Source organism: Pseudophryne corroboree, chromosome 8, assembly GCF_028390025.1.
Source record: "Pseudophryne corroboree isolate aPseCor3 chromosome 8, aPseCor3.hap2, whole genome shotgun sequence".
In the NCBI taxonomy this organism is placed as follows: domain Eukaryota; kingdom Metazoa; phylum Chordata; class Amphibia; order Anura; family Myobatrachidae; genus Pseudophryne; species Pseudophryne corroboree.
In genome coordinates, this window is record NC_086451.1 from 239,393,855 (window position 1) to 239,417,024 (window position 23,170).

At 43.6% G+C, this 23,170-nt stretch overlaps 1 protein-coding gene across 2 annotated transcripts in view; it reads left to right on the top strand.

Moving 5' to 3' along the window:
• The window catches only part of IL2RG (interleukin 2 receptor subunit gamma), a 157,463-nt gene extending 134,950 nt beyond the window's left edge, over positions 1-22,513 (top strand). For both annotated transcript variants that reach the window (XM_063935629.1, XM_063935628.1), the window contains exons 7-9: positions 15,591-15,690; positions 16,026-16,110; positions 20,683-22,513. In XM_063935629.1, coding sequence (XP_063791699.1) covers positions 15,591-15,690; positions 16,026-16,110; positions 20,683-20,808 — 311 coding nt within the window. In that variant the 3' untranslated portion in view covers positions 20,809-22,513. The remainder of the gene's footprint in view (positions 1-15,590; positions 15,691-16,025; positions 16,111-20,682) is intronic.
• The last annotated feature ends 657 nt before the right edge of the window (positions 22,514-23,170 follow it).

Sequence of the window (23,170 nt, forward strand, 5' to 3'; positions counted from 1 at the left end):
TTAGAAAATAGAAATAGAAGATGTAATTTGCGTTTTATAGGCATACCTGAGTCGGTTTCAGATGCACAGTTGCAGCCTTATGTCAGCACTCTTATTCCGGTGGCGCTGGGGTTTCCAGATACGGATCCTCCATTGCCGGTGGAAAGGGCACAGAGATTAGGCTCACAGCGCAGGGACAGGGGCGCACAGCCCAGACCGACTATTGCCAAATTCCTCAACTATAGAGACAAAGAGAAATTGTTACAAGCATATTGCGCTGCCCCTGAGCTTAGGGTGGAAGGCCAAAAAAGCTTAGTGTTCCAGAACTTCTCAGTCATGGTCTCTCAAAAACCTCAAGGCCTTCTCGGAGGTCTGTAAATTCTTGGTAAACAAAAAGATAAAATTTGCACTGCTTTATCCGGCCAGCTATTCACTGACCCTCAACAAGCGAAATCACATTTCTTAAGAAATGGCCCTCCTTCACCAGCCCGTTCTAACATTAGCGCTGATGATTAATTTCTTGGGTTTTCCATGATGTGTGGGAATGTTACCAGTTGAGGGGTCTGGGTGCCTTGTGGCCCCCTCATCGGGGAGAGTTGCACTTATCGTTATCATCAGCTCCGTTGCTGCTATGCTCCCTAAAGGGTTCCCTTGGAGGTGTCCGAATAAGTCCTCGAGACCCTGTTACTGAGTCTTATTATAAAGCTAAGTCACAACATATGACCTTGAATGTTTATGTTTTCTAATTTGTTTTCATTTTTTTCTTTAACTTGATGTTACTTTGTCAATTTTACAAAGCGTTGATGTGGTCCTTGTTACTTATATTATGCTTTTTGACAGGACGGAGCATCCCCTCCGATGGAGTTGGGGATCCTCAGTTATTTATTTTGGGTCTGTTGGTTGACCCGGATTCAAATGTTTATACAAAAAAAGTTAATGTATTGCTTCAATTTCATAACCAGACTGTACTGACCTGCCTTGTTTATATGTCAGGGACTCAGAGATGTGAGGTGGAGGGAGGAGGCTGGGGCTCGTGTCTCCTGGTACTTGGGGCCCACCCGATACCCCTCTTGGATGTGGGGAAGTTTTTCCTTGTGACCACAAGAAGAGGGTTGGGTCATAGCTATTCCCCTCCTATTTTCTATACTGATGGCGGGTGATACCCCTGACGTCCCTAATGTTAGAGATAACTCCCATTGTTCCATACTATCCTGGAACGTGGGAGGACTGAACACCCGATTAAAAGGAAAACGATTCTCACCCACCTCCGTAGGAAGTGCCCCTCTATAGCCTTTTTACAGGAAACTCATTGGAATCTAAGTGATGAGTCTACACTACGTGCCCCCTGGATAGCAGAGTGTGTACAAGCCTCTTACTCTTCTAAGTCTAGAGGGGTGGCGATTGTATTCCACAGAAAACTGAGATATGAAATCCTGCATTCTATAGCGGATCCTGAGGGTCGCTATTTAATATTAGATACACTGATTGAGGGTAACAAATTTACGCTAGTAAACCTGTATGCACCTAATGTGGCAACTGGAGAGTTTTTACGCCGGCTCACTCAGGTCTTGGCTAGCAGGGTTAACTACACCCTGGTGGTGGGTGGGGATTTTAATACAGTAGACGATCCTGCATTAGATAAATCTTCTCACATCGTGAGGCCGTCCTCCCCATGTTGGAAATATTTACAGGAAATGAAGGACACTTTACACTTGAGTGATCCTTGGCGCCTATTACACCAGACTGACAGATCCTATAGTCATCTATCCAGGGTGCATGGTTCATTGTCAAGGATAGACTACATTTTGTTAGCTGACCACTTTCTGGATCAGACCAAAAACGCTGTTTTAGATGACATAATTATCTCGGACCATGCACCGGTGCGACTGGAGATATATGCGGGCTCCCGTGCGGGTGTGGACTGCCTTTGGCGTTTCCCGGATTACCTGTCCAATACGGATGATTTCAAGAAATTTCTACTGTACTCTTGGAACAATTCTGTGGACGATAATATAGAGCATTGGGATAACTCTGTGCTGTTCTGGGAGACGTCAAAGTCAGTGCTGCGAGGTCACATAATTGGATACGTAGCAAAAAAAAGGAAAGACAGCTCAAAACATTATCATGTATTGAATGCAGCCATATCCCATAGTTTTAATGCTTACAAAACCAACCTTCTGGGGTTCTTCTGGAAATATATTTACGTGATAAAAAATTACTTGATGCCTTTTTAATGGCCCAGGCACAACAACGTTTAGATTTTACTAAATTTCATTACTACAAATGGGGAAATAGAACTGGGAAGTTGTTGGCCACTATGTCCAAAGCAAGGAGGAAGCGTTCCTTTATTGCGGCCCTGAGGGATACCGGACGGAATATAACCCACACTAAAACTACCGATATTTTGGCACATCTTAGTGACTTTTACACTGAACTCTATAGTCCTATATCCCCGCAGGAGGAGATACAGAGGGATTTTCTGTCTCTGGCGAATCTACCCGCACTTAGCTCAGAACAACAAGAAAGAAGAGGAAATTAGAGCGGTCATAGCATCATTGCAAACCAATAAATCACCGGGACCTGATGGGTTTACTGGGACTTATTCCAAACTATTACAACAAGAACTCATGCCGACGTTATTGGAACTTTATAACAAAATTTATCGGGAACATCCCACTTATCCGATGTTCTCTCTGGCGTATACTACTCTTCCTTAAACCAGACAAAGATCCACTGTTAGCGGATTCATATAGGCCCAGTAGCCACCAGTCAGTCAAGGCCATCCGTACAGCAATAGCGGCGACAGTGGCATCCAGAAATACCCCTAATTCGAAACACATGCTCTTAAGCCTGGACAAACACAAGGCCTTTGACACCGTGTCATGGCATCACCTGTTTAGTGTATTACATTACAGAGGGTTTAATGAGAATTTTGTAAATATTATTAAGTATCTCTACACAGCTCTGACGACCTCTTTGCTGGTTAACGGCAAACGGGGTCCTCGGATTTCTATGCAAAAAGGTACGAGACAGAGCTACCCCCTGTCACCCCTTCTTTTTAATTTATCCATTGACCCCCTCTTCCGAGTACTACAGAATTCGATGATTTATCAGGGTATCCCAATTGGGGAAAAAGAGATAAAACTGTCGGCATTCGCTGACGATGTGTTAGGTTACATTGGGAACCCCAAAGATTCATTGCAGGATATTTTAGATATATTAGATAAATTAATATTTAAAACACGGAATAAAACGCCCAGGATGGGGGAGACCGATTCCTATAAACTGGGCTAACACTCACATAACATATCTGGGCATTAAACTTCCGAAATATCCCTCAGATTTATATAGGTTGAATGTAAAGGAGGCAATAACCCTCATAACGAAAGAGCTGGAAGGATGGTGGAACCATTTAATGCTTTCGTATTTGGGGAGAGCTGCTTTGATAAAAATGTGTACCTTTCCACGGTTATTATATATTTTACAATCCCTACCGGTGTTACTCAATAGATCGGATCTGGCCCACATAACTAAACTGTTTCGGCAGTTTATATGGAAAGGCAAGAGGCCTCGTATTGCGATGCATAAACTACAACAACCAAAAGCTAATGGCGGAATTGACTTCCCAAACATTTTACTTTATAACCACGCATCTTTATTGAAATTCCTGAGAGACTGGTTAAACGATAAGGACACATATGCAAATACACACCTCGAGGCACAATTAATAAAATCTAAAAATTTGATAAACTTCCTCCACTGTATGGAGGCGGACTGTGATCAGGATCTGAAAGATAATCCCCTTCTTTGGTCGGTCTATCGCCTTTGGCACTCCTTGAGATGATCCAGAAACTTGGGGGGACACACATCCTTGTTTCTGAGGTTTCTGTGTAATCTTGACTTCCAGCATGGGGAGGCGGGGTTCCCCTTTACGGTGTTCCATAATGAGGGCCTGCAGGACATAGGACAAATAGTTAATACAGAAACAGGGAAACCTCTCACATTCACTCAATCGCAAGAAAAATTTCCATTTCTACGCGATTATCCATTGGCTTTTCTCCAGTTGCACACTTGTTCGGTACTTAGAACATTGTCGAAGGAGGATTTGAATAATTCGCTAGATACCCTATTATGAACCCCACCAGCCACAACGAAAGCCCTTTCACTACATTACAAACGTTTAAGCACTCCGCTAGATCACTCTCAATCAGACTCGAGAATACGAAAATGGCTATCAGACTTTCCTGAACTAACATGTGATATTCTATTGAAAAGTTTGCTACATTCCTGCAAACTTTTGCCCTCAGCACAATGCCAGGAGATGTTTTATAATATAGTTCAAAGAGCTTACTTTTGCCCATATAAACAATATCAGGCAGGTACTGTATGACAGATTCGGACAAATGTCTGAAATGTCACGCTCCTAAAGCGGACTTATTACTTTGTTTTTGGTCGTGCCCACATCTCCGCCGCTTTTGGCTTCAGGTAGTCAATATGCTATGGAACATCTGGTAAATTTCATCCCCTTTACAGCAGAATGGGCAATTTTTGGAATAATCCCGACTAGGCAAAGGATAACGAAGGGGGGTAGACGGCTGCTGCTGGAAATCAGTGCAGCTGCACGTAAGGCAATCCTACAGTCCTGGATACATAAAGATCCTCCTACTTTATCTTTGTTCAAAGGGAAACTATATCATGTATTTCAAAGGCACTGGATAGAAACATCTTTGCAAAAAGACAAGCTGGTAGGGCAATTTTTTGAGTCCTGGGAAAGCTATGTGGCTACCCTTCCGATAGATTTCCAGATTAGAATTCAAACTTCACTAAAAAACACTGAGTGGTTTGAAACACGAATGGCAGTTGGGGATCCTCCCATAGTACTGACAGACTAGGGGTTAAGGATGCCGCAAGACGCCGGCCTCCTCATATCTCTGCTACGGTTAGACTGGCAGGTCTTTAGTATATACTTTTGTTTTGCACTTTCTTTTACATGATGTTTGTGAGATCACATAATATATATGAGAAGACTCATTAACGAACGTTCTATGTTCTCATCTCATCGTGTTATGACGCTATTTGTATGTATCTGTTTATTGTCGATGCAACCACCTCTGTAACATGAAGCAATGTTTTAATAAAAAATGTTATACCATAAAAGAAAAAGAAAAAAAAAAGGAAGGAATGGAAGTGCTGAGAGAGTCTATTAAAATGGATTTTTATTAATGATAAAACAGTGTGGTCTAAACTACCATATTATAGAAACCACATATAATAATGACCTAAATAAAAGGCACAATGAATCAAGCTTTGTTGCCAGCAGCTTGATTCATTGTGCCTTCTATTTAGGTCATTAATTATATGTGGTTTCTATAATATGGTAGTTTAGACCACACTGTTTTTTCATTAATAAAAATCCATTTTAATAGACTCTCTCAGCGCTCCCATTACTTCTTTTTCATTTTGCATTGGGATGACCATAAGGCAGGGATTCGGAGGAATCTGATTAAAGCTGCTGCTCATGCTAGGAAGACTCTGTAGACTTTATACAGGTTTGTATGGCCCACTGCCACCTACCTAAACTAATCTCCACTGCACTTAAATCGATGTGTGCCAAAATTAAGATGCAGCAGATCTCTGACGTAAAGCTAATAAAGCTTCTGGTCCCGATGGCTTTACAGCCACTAATTTTAAAACCTTTCACTCCATACTCTTCCATTATCTTGCCAAAGTCTGATGGCTCTTTTTCCAAGGAGGCTCTTGAAGGCAGGATCATAGTTATCCCTAAAGAGAGGAAGGATACCTCTAATTGTGCCCACTAATCACCTATCTCATTGCTGAACACTGATATCAAGATTTTCATAGATCCTTGTAAACCACCTGAATACTGTTCTTCCCAGCTTGGTTCATAATGACCAAGTTGGTTTTATCCATCGCAGACAGGCCTGGGATACCAGACGGGTGATTAGCCTTATCCACTCTATTATCTGAATTATCTGGCCTTTCATGATACAAACGTTGCAAACATTTGGTCTTGGCGATGGGTTTCTCCAGGGTATTCCAGCACTATAATCTGTTCCCTCAACCACGGTCTCAGTGAATGGACTTTTATCATCTTCCTCTTCTATAACATATGGCACTATAGAGGGGTGTCCTCTGACACCCTTGATTTTTAACCAGGTCATAGAGCTGCTGGCGGCTCAGATCCGTCTTGACCCAGATATTAAAGGGATTCTACTCGGCACTGAGGAATACAAAGTGCACCTCTTTGCTGATGATGCACTTCTGAGTACTGATGAGCGGGTTCGGTTCCTCGGAAACCGAACCCCCCCGAACTTCACCCATTTTACACGGGTCCGAGGCATACTCGGATTCTCCCGTATGGCTCGGTTAACCCGAGCGCTCCCGAACGTCATCATCCCGCTGTCGGATTCTCGCGAGATTCGGATTCTATATAAGCAGCCGCGCGTCGCCGCCATTTTTACTCGTGCATTGGAAATGTTAGGGAGAGGACGTGGCTGGCGTCCTCTCCGTTTATTAATAATATTTGTGCTTATTGCTTAATTGTGGGGACTGTGGAGCAGCTGTATTATATAGGAGGAGTACAGTGCAGAGTTTTGCTGACAGTGACCACCAGTATACGTTGTCTGCCTGAAAAACACTCCATATCTGTGCTCAGTGTGCTGCATATATCTGTGCTCACACTGCTTTATTGTGGGCACTGGGGACCACCAGTATATTATATAGGAGGAGTACAGTGCAGAGTTTTGCTGACCAGTGACCACCAGTATACGTTGTCTGCCTGAAAAACACTCCATATCTGTGCTCAGTGTGCTGCATATATCTGTGCTCACACTGCTTAATTGTGGGGACTGGGGAGCAGCTATATTATATAGGAGGAGTACAGTGCAAAGTTTTGCTGACAGTGACCACCAGTATACGTTGTCTGCCTGAAAAACACTCCATATCTGTGCTCAGTGTGCTGCATATATCTGTGCTCACACTGCTTAATTGTGGGGACTGGGGAGCAGCTGTATTATATAGGAGGAGTACAGTGCAGAGTTTTGCTGACAGTGACCACCAGTATACGTTGTCTGCCTGAAAAACACTCCTTATCTGTGCTCAGTGTGCTGCATATATCTGTGCTCACACTGCTTTATTGTGGGGACTGGGGACCGCCAGTATATTATATAGGAGGAGTACAGTGCAGAGTTTTGCTGATAGTGACCACCAGTATATATAGCAGTATGGTACGGAAGGCCACTGCTCTACCTACCTCTGTGTCGTCAAGTATACTATCCATCCATACCTGTGGTGCATTTCAGTTGTGCGCAGTATATATAGTAGTAGGCCATTGCTATTGATACTGGCATATAATTCCACACATTAAAAAATGGAGAACAAAAATGTGGAGGTTAAAATAGGGAAAGATCAAGATCCACTTCCACCTCGTGCTGAAGCTGCTGCCACTAGTCATGGCCGAGACGATGAAATGCCATCAACGTCGTCTGCCAAGGCCGATGCCCAATGTCATAGTAGAGAGCATGTAAAATCCAAAAAACAAAAGTTCAGTAAAATTACCCAAAAATCAAAATTGAAAGCGTCTGATGAGAAGCGTAAACTTGCCAATATGCCATTTACGGCATGGAGTGGCAAGGAACGGCTGAGGCCCTGGCCTATGTTCATGGCTAGTGGTTCAGATTCACATGAGGATGGAAGCACTCATCCTCTCGCTAGAAAACTGCAGTGCCACTCCTAGATGGGCCAGGTGTTTGTGTCGGCCACTTGGGTCGCTTAGCTTAGTCACACAGCGACCTTGGTGCACCTCTTTTTTTCTTTGCATCATGTGCTGTTTGGGGACAATTTTTTTGAAGTGCCATCCTGCCTGACACTGCAGTGCCACTCCTAGATGGGCCAGGTGTTTGTGTCGGCCACTTGTGTCGCTTAGCTTAGTCACACAGCGACCTTGGTGCGCCTCTTTTTTTCTTTGCATCATGTGCTGTTTGGGGACAATTTTTTTTAAGTGCCATCCTGTCTGACACTGCAGTGCCACTCCTAGATGGGCCAGGTGTTTGTGTCGGCCACTTGTGTCGCTTAGCTTAGCCATCCAGTGACCTCGGTGCAAATTTTAGGACTAAAAATAATATTGTGAGGTGTTCAGAATAGACTGAAAATGAGTGGAAATTATGGTTATTGAGGTTAATAATACTATGGGATCAAAATGACCCCCAAATTCTATGATTTAAGCTGTTTTTGAGTGTTGTTTGTAAAAAAACACCCGAATCCAAAACACACCCGAATCCGACAAAAAATTTTCAGGGAAGTTTTGCCAAAACGCGTCCGAATCCAAAACACGGACGCGGAACCGAATCCAAAACCAAAACACAAAACCCGAAAAATTTCCGGGGCACATCACTACTTCTGAGTTTCACTTCTCGCCATATGTATATTCCCAAACTCTTTCAGACCTTGGCTGTATATGGCATTCTTTTATTTTATAAAGTAAACCTCTCTAAGACTGAATCACTTGCCACCTGCAATCCTGGATTTCCTGCACCACAATTATGACTTTACCTGGTGCACCTCTAAACTCAAATATTTTGGGGTGTACATTATGAGTTGATATCCCCATATGCAGCAATTCCTCTCCCCACTTCCTCTTCTAATAATTAAACTAGATCTTCTTCGGGGACGCAACCTTATTATTTCTTGGTTGGGTAGGATAGTGGGACTTAAGATGAGTTTCATTCCATGACTACTGTATCTTTTTCAGACCATCCCTATCAAAGTTCTGAGGTCTACACTGGCTACGGTATAGATGGTTTGTTCAGTTTGTATGTAGACTCAAACCACCATGCATTCGCTTTTAAACTCTCCATCATCTAACTACTAATGGTGGGAATGGATTCCCCGATATTTGTCTTTACTATCTTGCTACCCATTTAAGCCATGCTGTAACCTGGTTTGTGACCTCACCGATCCACTACTGGGTTCACCTTGATGCTAGCTCCTGCAATGTATCCTCTATGTCATTTATTGCTTGTGTTTCAGCTCCTTTTAGGCCAGAATCTGGAAGATTCCACCCTATCATTGCTTTTTTATGTTCTATGTGGGACTACTGCAAAACACACTATGAGACCGCTTCTCACCTGTCCCCCATTACTCCCCTATGGCAAAATCCAGCTTTTTCCACAGGTTAATGTCAAACTTTCTTCTCCTTGTGGATTGAAGGAGGTGTCAGGGTGGTTTCTGATCTCTGGGTGCACTCTGGGTTCCTTACAGAGCAATTTTGGTATACCCTTATTAGTCATTTTACTTACCTTTTGCAATTTTGGTATACCCTTATTAGTCCTTTTGCTTATGACACTTTATAGACTCTTCCCTCTTGCTCCATCAACCACTCTTTGACTCCCCTTGAGATTTCATGCCTAAATAAACCTCTCCTGAAATTACTCATCTCTGTCCTCACACCAAATCATGAACTTCAGTGGGAGAAAGACTTGGGGAGCCCACCAAATGAAGACACTTGGTCCAAAGTGAAAGAAAGAGTCTCTAGGTCTTCTTCTATCTCCTCCTTGGTTAAGGAGAATGCATATAAGATTTATTATAGGATGTATGTGGTACCCACTCGATTGCGGAAAATGTATGGCTCCACCTTGGATTAGTTTTGGAGAGGATGCGGCAGTGTGTGTTCTTTCTTGCATATCTGGTGGTCTTGCCCAAAGATTGCTCAATTTTGGGATGGGGTTGCTCATTTCCTTTAAATACCAATATCCAAGTCTCCTCGGTCTTGTCACCTTGACTGCCTACTGAAAGGTTTGGATAAATCTGCAACAACTCTCCATGCAAATTCTGAATGCGGCTAGATGCAGATTGCTACCAATTCGAAATACCTAGACCCTCCTTCCTGCCAACAGCTCCTGAATAAAATCTGGCATTTGGCATCCATGGAGAAAATATCTGCTTACTTGCATAACGGCTCTCATATATTCTTCCAGGTAAGGTGTTTTATTGGTTTATCTATAATAGCTCTATGCCCCAGGGTGCCCTTCCTTGTCACTTTTCGGACCTCTTGCTCTAGGTAATTTAGGGCTTCGCTCTACCGATATTTTCTTTGACAATGCTCTTTCTTCTTTACTACTGCATGCCAGCATCCTGGGTTAGGCCTCCTTCTTTCTACTACCCCCCCCTCCTTTCTCTACCTACCTCTCCTTTCCCTGTATTTAGCTACATGTGTGTAGGTTTGACTACTTCTACCTTTTGTGACACAGGTCACCCACACAGAATGCTTGTCCATCTCATATTGTCAATTATTATTTATTTTGTGATTATACCTCTTTGTTGATGGTGTGCCCTATGCCTTTTCATGTACTCTTGTGTATTTGAGTTTCAGTATCAAAAAATACAGTTTCATTAAACATGTAGTAATAATAATAATAATAATAATAATGATCTCCTCCTTAAAGTATGTTTGAGTTTTGGAATTTTTCTGACTTGGACTGCATCAGTATGATTGTAACTTCAGTCCACAATATGGCTGTCTCTGCTGTACAGGAAAATATTAAATAAGAGGCAACTACTGAAACAGAAGGCATTGTAGTAGCACATACTATATATTTCCAGCATGTCCTGGACCTGGTCCTCTGTCTATTTATCTGTAGTCTATGAAATAGGAAGGTGTATAAACGTAAACATTCTCAGCTAGTGAAAAAGTCAAATGTAGCAAGTGGATTTATCAGTAGGACGCAACATCTCTCAGGGAAACTGAAAATTCGCACATGCACTGTGTCTGCTGAATAAAAAATAAAAAAAGTCACAGCTGAAGGATATAATAATTTTTGTTTCTTTAAGTTGGAAGTTAGGGGCTGTGTATTTTGGAGATCTAGTCCCTCTGTGGACACAAATGGCTTGATTCTCAGTTGCATGGTGCATTCAGGATTTCAGGCGCATTTCACAATTTTTAGCAAATAGCACATGTGTCACAGTCAACACATGCAGCTTAGAGCAGCTACAAACTGTCTACAGATCACAGTCGCTTCTCACTGATGGCTAAATGGGCAACTCGGTGGCAACAGGGCACATAAGAAAAGTGTCCAGTGGGGATGATGTGGGCGTGTAATCAGACTTGCAGCCTATTATGAGATTGGCATATACATAGTGCATGCCATTTTAAGCCTCGTCTTCTGCACCAAGCATGGGGTACGTATTTTTAAAGTGATGGCCTTAGGGAGGTGCTGTCACATAGATGTATATGACTCTGCATAGGGCTTCTAATCAGGGTTCAGTTCCCTGAGAACCGAACCCCCCCGAACTTTATGCTCCGAGCCCGGATCCGAGTCTAACTCTGGACTTCCAGCCAGACTCGGAAACCAGAACGAGGCAAAACGCCATCATCCCGCTGTCGGAATCTCGCGGATTTTGGATGCCATCACCGTCATTTTCACTCCGGACTTGGAGAGTGAGGGAGACAGACCTCTGTCTCTCTCTGTGGGTGGCGGCGTTGGGTGGGGTTAGTGTGTGCTTTGTAGGGGTGCTGCTGCAGTCACTGTGGTGTACCTGTGCTGTGTTAGGGGTGCTGTCCTGGCTGTCACTGGTGTTTCATGTGCTGCAGCTGTACATGGGTGTTGCTGTCCTGGCTGTCACTGTGTTGTCCAGGGTGCAGGGGCACTGTCCTCCTGTATGCTGGAAAATATAGTGGTGCTGCTGGCCCTGTATGTTGTCAAAATTCAGGGGTGCAGTTGTTACAAATGAAAAGCACACTGCTCCTGAATGCTTTAAAATATAGGGGTGCTGCTGGCCCTGTATGTTGTAAAAATTCAGAGGTGCAGTTTTTAAAAATTAAAAGCACACTGCTCCTGTATGCTGCTAAATATTGGAGTGTTTCTGGCCCTGTATGTTGTAAAAATCCAGGGGTGCAGTTGTTAAAAATTAAAAGCACACTGCTCCTGTATGCATTCAAATATTGGGGTGCTGCTGGCCCTGTATGTTGTAAAAATTCAGGGGTGCAGTTAAAAATTAAAAGCACACTGCTGTATGCTGTCAAATATAGGGGTGCTGCTGGCTCTGAATGTTGTAAAAATTCATAGGTGCAGTTGTTAAAAATTAAAAGCACTCTGCTCCTGTATGCTGTAAAATATTGGGGTGCTGCTGGCCCTGTATGTTGTAAATATTCAGGGGTGCAGTTTAAAATTAAAAGCACACTGCTGTATGCTGTAAAATATAGGGGTGTTGCTGTTCAAATAACATTACACTGGCCCTGTATGTTGTAAAAATGTAGGGGTGCAGTTGTTAAAAATTAAAAGCACACTGCTGTATGCTGTAAAATAAAGGGGTGCTGCTGGCCCTGTATGTTGTATAAATTCGGAGGTGCAGTTGTTAAAAACTAAAAGCACACTGCTCTTGTATGTTGTAAAATATAGGGGTGCTGCTGGCTCTGAATGTTGTAAAAATTCATAGGTGCAGTTGTTAAAAATTAAAAGCACTCTGCTCCTGTATGCTGTAAAATATTGGGGTGCTGCTGGCCCTGTATGTTGTAAAAATTCAGGGGTGCAGTTTAAAATTAAAAGCACACTGCTGTATGCTGTAAAATATAGGGGTGTTGCTGTTCAAATAACATTACACTGGCCCTGTATGTTGTAAATATTCAAGGGTGCAGTGAAAATCAATGTACACTGGCCCTGTCGTGTATGCTGTAATAATTCTAGGGTGCAATGAAAAATCAATGTACACTGGCCCTGTCTTGTATGCTGTAATAATTCTAGGGTGCAGTGAAAATCAATGTACACTGGTCCTGTCTTGTATGCTGTAATTATTCTAGGGTGCAGTGAAAATCAATTTACACTAGTCCTGTCTTGTATGCTGTAATTATTCTAGGGTGCAGTGAAAATTACAGGTGTGTTGTGAAAATACAGTGGTGCTGGCACTGTCAGCGGTTGCAATGACTAGGCCTGACCTTCACAACACTGTATGGGAAAAGGAGGCACCTACCACCACTGGCACTCCCCCTGCAAGTGCTAGTAGGAGCACCGCCAGTCCAGTTGCTGATATTGAGGATGTCACTGTAGAAGTACACCAGGATGAGAAGGATATGAGTGTAGCTGGCGCTGCGGAGGAAGTTGACGATGAGGATTCTGATGGTGATGTGGTTTGTTTGAATAAGGCACCAGTGGAGACAGTTGTTGGCCATGGGATGAAAAAGCCCATTGTCATGCCTGGGCAAAATACCAAAAAATCCACCTCTTCAGTGTGAAATTATTTCTCCACAAATCCGGACAACAGGTGTCAAGCCATCTGTTGCCTTTGTCAATCCATAATAAGTAGGTGTAAGGATGTTTACCACCTAAGAACATCCTCCCTTATACGTCACCTGCAGCGCATTCATCATAAGTCATTGTCAAGTTCAGAAACTTTGGGTAATAGCATAAGCAGTCCACTGACACCTAAATTATGTGGTTTTGTTTGAATATTATTTCTCTGTGAGGATGAGGATGTAAACACTAAAGGGGGGGGGGGGATCTGAGGATGAGGACGACATCTTGTCACTGTAGAGCGAGTTTGTGCAAGGAGAGATTAATTGCTTCTTTTTTGGTGGGGGTGCAAACAAACCAATCATTTCAGCCACAGTCGTGTGGCAGACCCTGTCGCTGAAATGATTGGTGCATGTCCCTGTTTATACAACATAAGGGTGGGTGGGAGGGCCCAAAGACAATTCCATCTTGCACCTCTTTTTATTCTTTGCATTATGTGCTCTTTGGGGCCTAGTTTTGAAAACTGCCATCCTGTCTGACACTGCAGTGCCACTCCTAGATGGGCCAGGTGTTTGTACCGCCCACTTGTGTCGCTTAGCTTAGTCATCCAGCAACCTCTGTGCAACCTTTTGGACTAAAAACAATATTGTGAGGTGTTCAGAATAGACTGGAAATGAGTGGAAATGATTGTTATTGAGGTTAATAATACCTCAGGATCGAAATTACCCCCAAATTCTGTGATTTTAGCTATTTTTATGTTTTTTTTAAAAATCATCCAGATCCATAACCAAAACCCGAAATGGTGGTTTTGGCAAAACCAATCCAGATCCAAAACACGAGCGGAGATCCAGATTCAAAACCAAAACCGAAAAGTGCCGCCGCACATCTCTAATTTCATCTTTTGAGTCTGGTGTACAGACTAATAAGTATACATTTATTTGTACTTTCTTATCTCTGTGTGGACTTTAAATACAATACAAATGGATTGGCTTTCAGCACACTGTATAAGGCTGCGTACACACTTGACGATATGCACCTATATATCTTTTGAACTGGCGAATCGGACGATATATAGTTTACATCGCCCAGTGTGTGTATGCAATATATCGTTAACGATGCGCGCTCTCAAGGGTCGTTAATTATGTACAATATTTTTAGTTCAATCCTTGAAATCTAAAGATATTGGACAAGACAGTGACGATATCGTTCAGTGTGTATGCCCAACATCATTTTCCTTGCTGATGTTGCTTCTTATATGTATCGTCAAGTGTGTACCCAGCCTTAAGGCCCGTACACACTGGGCGATATATCGGCCGTTCTCTTGAACGGCCGATATATCGCGGGTCTGTCGGCCAGTGTGTACGGCCGATACGTCTGTGAACTCCGTCGTTCACAGACGTATCGCGTCTGCTGCACAGCACAGCCGACGGCCAATATGTACCGATATTTTGGCGCGTCGCTGTGTGTGTACGGGGCGGTCGGGCGACCGCCCGTACACATGCTACGGCGGCCGGCAAAGATTGACAGCTGAACTGGGTGGGCGTGTGTACACGCCTGTCCAGTTCATGACGTCAGCCCCCGACGGATCAGGCAGTGTGTATTCTCACTGCACTGCCCGATCCGTCCATAGATATATCTGCAGATATATCTATTAGTGTGTACCCACCTTACGACTGTCTTTATTTTTCATCTGAAAACTTTATGGAGCTTATGCAGAGTTAGGAGCAAATATAAAAAGGAGCAAATTTGCTCCTGGACAGACCATGTTGCAATGCAAGTGGTGTAATTATCTATGCATGCCGGGAATACACTGGCTGCTTTTAGATGTAGTGAACAAATAGTGGGTAGCTTTTTACGCTGAAATTTAGGATTAGGCTAGGACACACCCCATCCCACCTGCAGTGCAACATGGTTTTACCAAAGTGCAAAATGCTCCTTTTTTTTGTGCCTAACTTGCATAAACCGCTATGTGTCTGTGCCTTTAGTAATGCAAACAAAAGCCTGTCAATTTTCACAAACCTCAAATACAAGGATTTTCTTTATATAGCAACTTTCTATTTAAGCATGCTATTTTTATCCTATATCCTCCTAAAATTATTATCTCAATTTCAAAATCACTCTGGAGTGCAAACAGTTATGGCTGCTATCAGTGAAAACAGTGCCTCCTCACTGCACAGGAGGCATGTCAGGCACCACATCTTTTTTTTTTCAGGGTATTGCTAAGCTTTCCAATCAATTTCCATATTGAAAGTACCTGAACATTCTAGCTATCCTAAATTGTTTCTCTTTCTCCATTTTAGTGGCTTTCTGCATGTCTACAATCTTATTTCATTTTTGTTAATATAATCTCATATGCCTGTGTTTCAGATGGACAGCCATTAACAGAACTTGCCAAAACGGTTCTTATCTCCATTATTTCAACATGTGTGTTGCTGTTACTTCTGTTACTCTTCATTAGGATGGAAAGGTAAGTGCTTAACATGTTCTCAACAGCAAAGTAACAACAACTTGTTATTCTCTTACTGTTGGTTTCAAATTATTCTTCTCAGAGTGAAGAATTTCTTTTGCATTATGTTTAACCATGTTTATTATTCCAGTTATGGGAAATTTGCTATTTGTAGCTTTGCCTTTGCTGATGGTCTGTAATGGCTTCTTTGAGTTTCTGTGAAGTGTTGCCTGCAGGCTATTTGTAGGAGCATATACTGTAGCTCCTACTGTTATATTGTCATGCCTGCATTCTCATTGTCTCTTATAAATTATTGCTGTATGTCGTGCCTAATTTCAGCCTTTTTTTTTTATTAGGATTTGGTTTATTCTTGTTCCTCAAATTCCAAACCCTGGGAGAAAATTTGAAGCTCTTTTCAATATCTACAGAGGCGACTTTCAGGTACATAGTTTCTGAAAAATCTGTAGGAACTGAAGTTGAAAGGACAGAGGACCTGGTTCAGGTTGGATTCCTAGTAGCAGAATTTACAATCAATGTGATCGCATGCTGGGGTCCGTCGATCGCAGGGCAATTCTGCCCAGCATGCTGACCGCCGCTCCCCCCACCTCAAACAAGCAGAAATTGTGATCGCATCACAATTTCTGCTTGACCATAAAAATTAGGGTTGCTTCCTGCCGGGGCAGCTTGGCTACGTCTGCAGGAGGCCTGCCGCCATCTTTGTGATTGCGGTGGCGGTGTGTGATGTCACGCAGCCACCATGATCAAGTCACCGTCATGCCCCCATTCGCTCAGAAAAATGGCAAATGCACACTCTGGGGGCAGGACTGAAACTAGGATTTTCAGCACCCGGGGTAAGGCAGTAATTTAGCCCTCCCCTCCCCCCAAATTTTTTTTTAAATAAATTGTAAGAAAAAATTCATAAATAAAATTTAAAAAATTCCAACCTGTTGTAACAAAATAAAACATATCACAAAAAAAGTGTGTACATAATATATACAATAAACAAAGTTTACAGCTATCACATATGTCCAATAGGTTTAATAGACATATTAAAGGTAGTGTGCACTTATCACAGTTATATCAAGATGCAGAATTCAAATCATACATTCATATATCTTAGACATTAGCGGATCTTGCCACGGGCAAGCAGGACTTTTGCCTGGGGTGCCGCCTTCCGGAGGGCGCCGGCACCATCCGGAGGGTGCTGCACCATGGCAAGATCCGCCACTGTGCCCCGCTGTGCCCCCCGCAGTGCCCCGCTGTGCCCCCCGCTTTGAAGGGAACCAGACGCGTAGCGTCTAGTTTCCCTTCATGGAGAGGACCTTTGTTGTGGGGTGCGCGATGACGTCATCGAGCACCGCACAGCAAAGGTCCTCTCCATGAAGGGAAAGTAGACGTTTCGGTTTAGTTTCCCTTCATGGAGAGGACCTTTGCTGTGCGGTGCGCGATGACGTCATCGCGCACCGCACAGCATAGTGGCACAGACACTAGGGGTCATAATTGACCTCTAGTGTCTATGCTGTTCTATGGGAGAGACGTAATAACGTCTCTCCAATAGATCGAGGAGAGGAGAGAAGAGCGGCGCCGGCGGAGGAGGTCTGCAGCGGTCTGGATCAGGAACGGGGATAGTAAGTATACTTTTTTTTATTTTATTTTTTCTTTCAGCGGCGCTACAGGGGGCACAAATGGAGGCATAACTGACCATGCCCCCATTTGAAGCCACGCCCCTATATTTTGCCCGGGGCCCCACAAGGGCAAGAACTGGCCCTGATCTTAGATAGTGTCAATACAGAGATCGAACTTATGCAGAAAGCCATTTACTGTCATTTGTATGGAGACCTGAGTGCCGTCATTGGAGCTATATGTATTGTGCAGCCGCATAGGCTGTATTGAGGAGGGCACCAGGCGCAGTATTCACAACGTAAGCTGTAGAGTGCCGGAGCAGGGAGAGGTATATATGTGTATATATATATATATATATATATATATATTTATATATATAAATAAAATATATTTCATCAAACGAGATGCGGCTCTCATGAATCCTAATGTAAGCCGTATGCAGCAGGTTTTCCTAGCTTGTCTACGTTTCATTACTTCAAATTCAAACAAAATTTATATGAATAAATGAAACATTGACAAGCCAGGTAACCTGCTGTGGACTGTATACACTTTACTTGATGGCACCCGAGCACACTTCCACACTTGTGCTGTCTCTCCATGCACAGACACACGGACATCTTTTGTATATATATATATATACACACACACACATACAGTATAAACACAGTATGGCAGGTTCCAGCACTCGGTAAGCGCTGTTTTTTAGCTCTGTTTTTTGTGCATATGTTGTGGTGAGTCGTGAGATTTGCACACTCTGAAAAGTAAACATTGTTTCAGTAGGTTGGGCTGAGCAGCTGCAGTGAACAACTATGACCCCAGGATACACTACACCTTGATTGTGATCGCTATAGGTATTAGCATATTGATCCTGCCTGCGTCTTGTTTGAAATTGTGGAGTCTTTGAGTCGTTTAATAGTCTTTATTTTATACATGCAGTTGCTATAGGACTCCCCACGATGCTGGCATTTCTCCGGCCCTGGACACTGTCACTCCGTTCTTAAGCCCCGTTGTAAGTGACCGCGGGTTCCCGTGTGAGTTTTTATTACAATAGTGTTTCCACCAGTGGGTCAAATGGTATAGTGAGGCACTTTTTGGTTGATAAGTATAACTTATGCTCCAGGGACGAAGGTGGCTTTCTTGAACACTTTGGTGACTAATCACACTTTGGTTGAAGGTGTTTTATTGAGCATCATAAGAATTAGATTGACTGTACACTATAGTCACTATGTGAATGGGGTAATTGAAGCCCAGTTCATATAGTTTTTCTGCCATCATCAAGGGGCCTGGGAGGCTGAGTCTTCTCTCATCTTTGTATTCTTTTTAGGCATTGTTTAATGATTGCATACCATGGAATAAAAGATATCGTACTGCCTTTCTTGAAAAAGATCCTGTGGAAGGATCGAAACGTCGATTTATGAGGCTACAATAAAGAACAGTTGATATTAACTAAAGAATTTGAATATATTTGTGAGAGTGCGCCCGCCACCTCTGTGGACATCTATATATATATATATATATATATATATATATACCACACACACGTAATACGTAAACACAGTATAATATATATATATATATATATATACCACACACACGTAATACGTAAACACAGTATAATATATATATATATATATATATATATATATATACTGCATTTACATAAAAGGCTGCTTCTCCTGCCTGGCCACCCCCCTCACATTGCCCACTTCACTTGACTCAGCTCAGGGGGATGACCTTTGTCACCCGGCTGTCTTCTCCAATTCTCCCCTTCAGATGGCCGCCTTCTGTATGGGAGGCTCTAGCAGGCCGGCAGCAGGCGTGTTTGCAGGAGGCGCTGATGGGCGTTTGGGCAGAGGGGGGTGTGGGCGGTCGGTGCCTTGCAGCAGCTGCGGGACCCTTAACATAACAGGGTGGCAGGAGGAGATTGCGGCGGCGGGAGGAGATTGCGGACGGGGGGGGGGGGGAATAGCTAGCCGCGGGAGCAGTCAGCGTTCTCGGCACCCTATCAAATCCGGCACCTGGGGCACGTGAACCCTTAGCCCCCCAATAATTGCGGCCGTGCTGGAGGTTATTTAGATGTGGTTGGAGTTGCTGTTCATGCAGCAAAGTAGAGATTATTGGTACTTTGCACATGCTCAGGAACCATTCTGCGCAAGTGCGAACGGGTCCTGAGACGACGGAGGCACTACGGCATCAGACTGTCAGTGATTGCAGCCGTTTGGGGGGGGGGAGGGCAGGCCAGGGATCTCTGTGGTTGCACAAAGATTTCCGGGCCTCTGTGACCGGCAGCTTGTGCGTCTCCATGGGTGTCAAAGCCGCCTGATGGAGAGTGAGTGATCCAATGCTGCGTCCTAGGATTCAGGTCAGATCACTACTGCAGCAAGAGGCACCTGCTTTTAGACGCCTCCTGCTGCATTCCATACAGAGCTATCACTGCTGTATCCAAGGAGGCACCAGTGATAGCAACTCCAACCACATCTGAATGATCCTCTGTAAGCACTAAAGGGCAGATGTATTAACCTGGAGAAGGCATAAGGAAATGATAAACCAGTGATATGTGCAAGGTGATAAACGCACCAGCTAATCAGCTCCAATATGTAAATTAACAGTTAGGAGCCGATTGGCTGGTGCGTTTATCACCTTGCACATATCACTGGTTTATCACTTCCTTATGCCTTCTCCAGGTTAATACATCTGCCCCTAAGAATCCTGATAGTCAAAATAATTCTGATAAACTCTTACAGAGTAAACTTGGAATATAAGTGAAGTTCTTAGCACATATTTGGACAAAAGTGTAAACCCATTCACCATGTCCAGGGGAACTACATCAGATGGATCCATAACATCCCCAGTACTAACAAATTATATAACTGTATCCAGGTCTCACCTTTAAATAAAGCCTGTGCATGATTTATGAAGTGCAACTTCAGCATTTACTACTGCCACTGTCAAGCTGGGGAGCATTTTATGCTTGCAATATAGACACAAATTTGGATCCTGCGGGAGACAACCGATTTATCGGATAGTCCCACATATCCATGGATGAGTGGACACCCCTAATGCATCCCGCCCACTTCCTAGTGAAATTAGCAGAATGGTGAGATAAATGCCAGTAATCCAAAGTCATCAAGGAGGGGGCGCAGCCCAGTGATGCAGGTCTATTGTAAATATGTCAGGTAGGCCCTACCCCTCCCATATAAATATGCACGATTCACTGCATATTGCAGCTGGAGGGGGGCCTAATGATGCGAATAGTCCAGCCCCAACCCCATCCCCGCCAACCTGAATCTCCTCTCCTTACTTCCCCTGATGAGGAAAGAAAAAAAAGTCGGAAAGTATGATGCATCATATTTTTAAAATATTTGAGCCTAACATTCCTTTTTCCAACAGGAGTGGCTTGGAGTATCCAAAGAAGCTGTGGACAACTTGAAGCCCAATTACACTGAGCCACTCTGCACCGTGAGTGAAGATCCTGATTGTATAGTGCTGGATATGAAGAATCCGACATGCAATTGATCCGCAAACTGACACCTGCTCAGGCACATCAGTGGTGGGCTAAGGACCGCCTAACCAGGAGTCATTTTTCCTTATCATCTTAATTAGTTGTGTTGCTGACAAGTTAGTGCATTCAATTTGACGGCTGTCGAGATCCTGGCTGTCAGGATACCGATGCCGCAATCCCGGCACCCAATGAAATACAGCCGGTATATCCTACTGATCCCGACTGAACCTACTAGTGAGAAGAGTTACTGTGTATATAATGATACTGTAAAAGTTTTCCTATTGTACTTTTTAATCATTTTTATAAGAAACTACAGTAGCTTAATACCCATGCTTCGCTACGGAATTTAAGGAATAATGCCTTTGTCAGACCGCATTTATGGCCTTCCCCGGATTGATGCTGTCAAAATGCTGGTGCTGAGGAGAATAATCCGCCTCCCTCTCTGCCCCGTCCCGCCTCTGATGATGCCCTGCTCAGTGCTGTAAATGCTGGGACGACAGGCCAAGCTCCGCCCACTATATGTTAAATATGTAATGTTTACAGGCTGAATCTATGTCAAAGGGCCCTAGGTCTCCTTGCTAAGTTTAAAAACGAAAGTATACCTCCGCCCCATCCGTGTGTGCGTCTGCCCTTACCCGTAGGTGCCTCTGCTCCTACGCATATGTCTATGCACCTACCCATGTGTACCTCTATCCTTACCTGTGGGTGCCTCTGCCCCTACCCGTGTGTGCCTCTATCCTTACCTGCGGGTTCCTCTGCACCTACCCATATGTGCCTCTGCCTTTACACGTGGGTGCCTCTGCCCCTACCCATGTGTGCCTCTGCCCCCACCCATGGGTGCCTCTGCCCTCACATATGAGTGCCTCTACCTGTGTGTACCTCTGCCCCTACCTGTGGTGCCTCTGCCCTTACACGTGGGTGCCTCTGCCCCTACCCATGTGTGCCTCTGCCCCTACCCACGTGTGCCTCTGCCCCCACCCGTGGGTGCCTCTGCCCACACATATGAGTGCCTCTACCTGTGTGTACCTCTGCCCCTACCTGTGTGTACCTCTGCCCCTACCTGTGGTGCCTCTGCCCTTACACGTGGGTGCCTCTGCCGCTACCCATGTGTGCCTCTGTGTAAATTGCTCCAGGCATTCCAGAGTTATGCTGAAAACTATGGATGTTTACATGTCACCCCCTTCTTACCCCCACCCATAGGGGTGCTAGGGGTGTCTTGCCCCCACAGTATTTTTTTCCATATTGTAAGACATATGTGTACCAAGTTTGGTGTAAATTGCTCCAGGCATTCCAGAGTTATGCCTGAAAACTATGAATTTTTACATGTCACCCCCTTCCCACCCCCAGGGGTGCTAGGGGTGTCTTGCCCCCCGTTTGGTGTAAATTGCTACAGGCATTGCAGAGTTATGCTGGAACATACAAAGGTCCATTTTTATATTTATAGATTCTTGTGTTATTTTCCACACTATGGGGTCTATTCATGAAGCAGTGAAAAGTGTGGAGAAGTGAGTCAGTGGAAATCTGCTTTTGATGGTAATTTCAGCTTTTAACGGTAAAGGTGATTATACAATAGATCCGAGAACAATCCCACGTGTTTTGTCCCTTCAGGACTTCATCAGGGGTATGGTTCATAATGGTCTGTAAAATCTACTCTGAACGAAGATTAGTAATCTCAGAACAGGTTGGATCCCCAAAGATGGCTTGCTTCATGTATAAAATCCAAAACAATTTATCAACATATTTTATGTAAAGCAATTAAAAAGAAAGGAATTCCTATAACCACTAGGTGGCAATATAGATTAAGATTGTCTTATCTGGATAAACTGATTAAGTGATTTTTCACTCTCATATAGTAGCAATGTCAATTCCTTAGGGCTAGGACACTGATACTATTAGACGTTCTTTCTTAATAAACAGGGTTATAATACTCGTTTTTAGATGATATTCATTTTATTAATAGATATTATTATTATGATCTTGATTGTGAGGTTTTTATGCTATTTTTTTGGATGGTTTGCTTCTATGTATTCTAGTGATTAAACAGGTGGTGCTTATTGAATCATTAAGAAGGGTATAAATAGAGCACCCAATGCTTATGGGATTTATGCTCCTGAGGAAGCTGGATTACACTTATACCAGTGAAACGCGTTGAGCTTATTCCATATTTATCTGGACTCCACTCTCTGAATTAACCCACGAGATTTCTGTCGTCCTCCGGCAACAATTGGACTCCTCTCCCATCACTGGACAATTTGCACCTAACTGGTTTGATCCACATCTGCAGCTTTAAATGGACTTGTCCTAATGCTGATGCACATCGTTTTGTGGATCCGGTAACTATCTACCTAATACAGTGAATGCACTTTGGGAGACTGT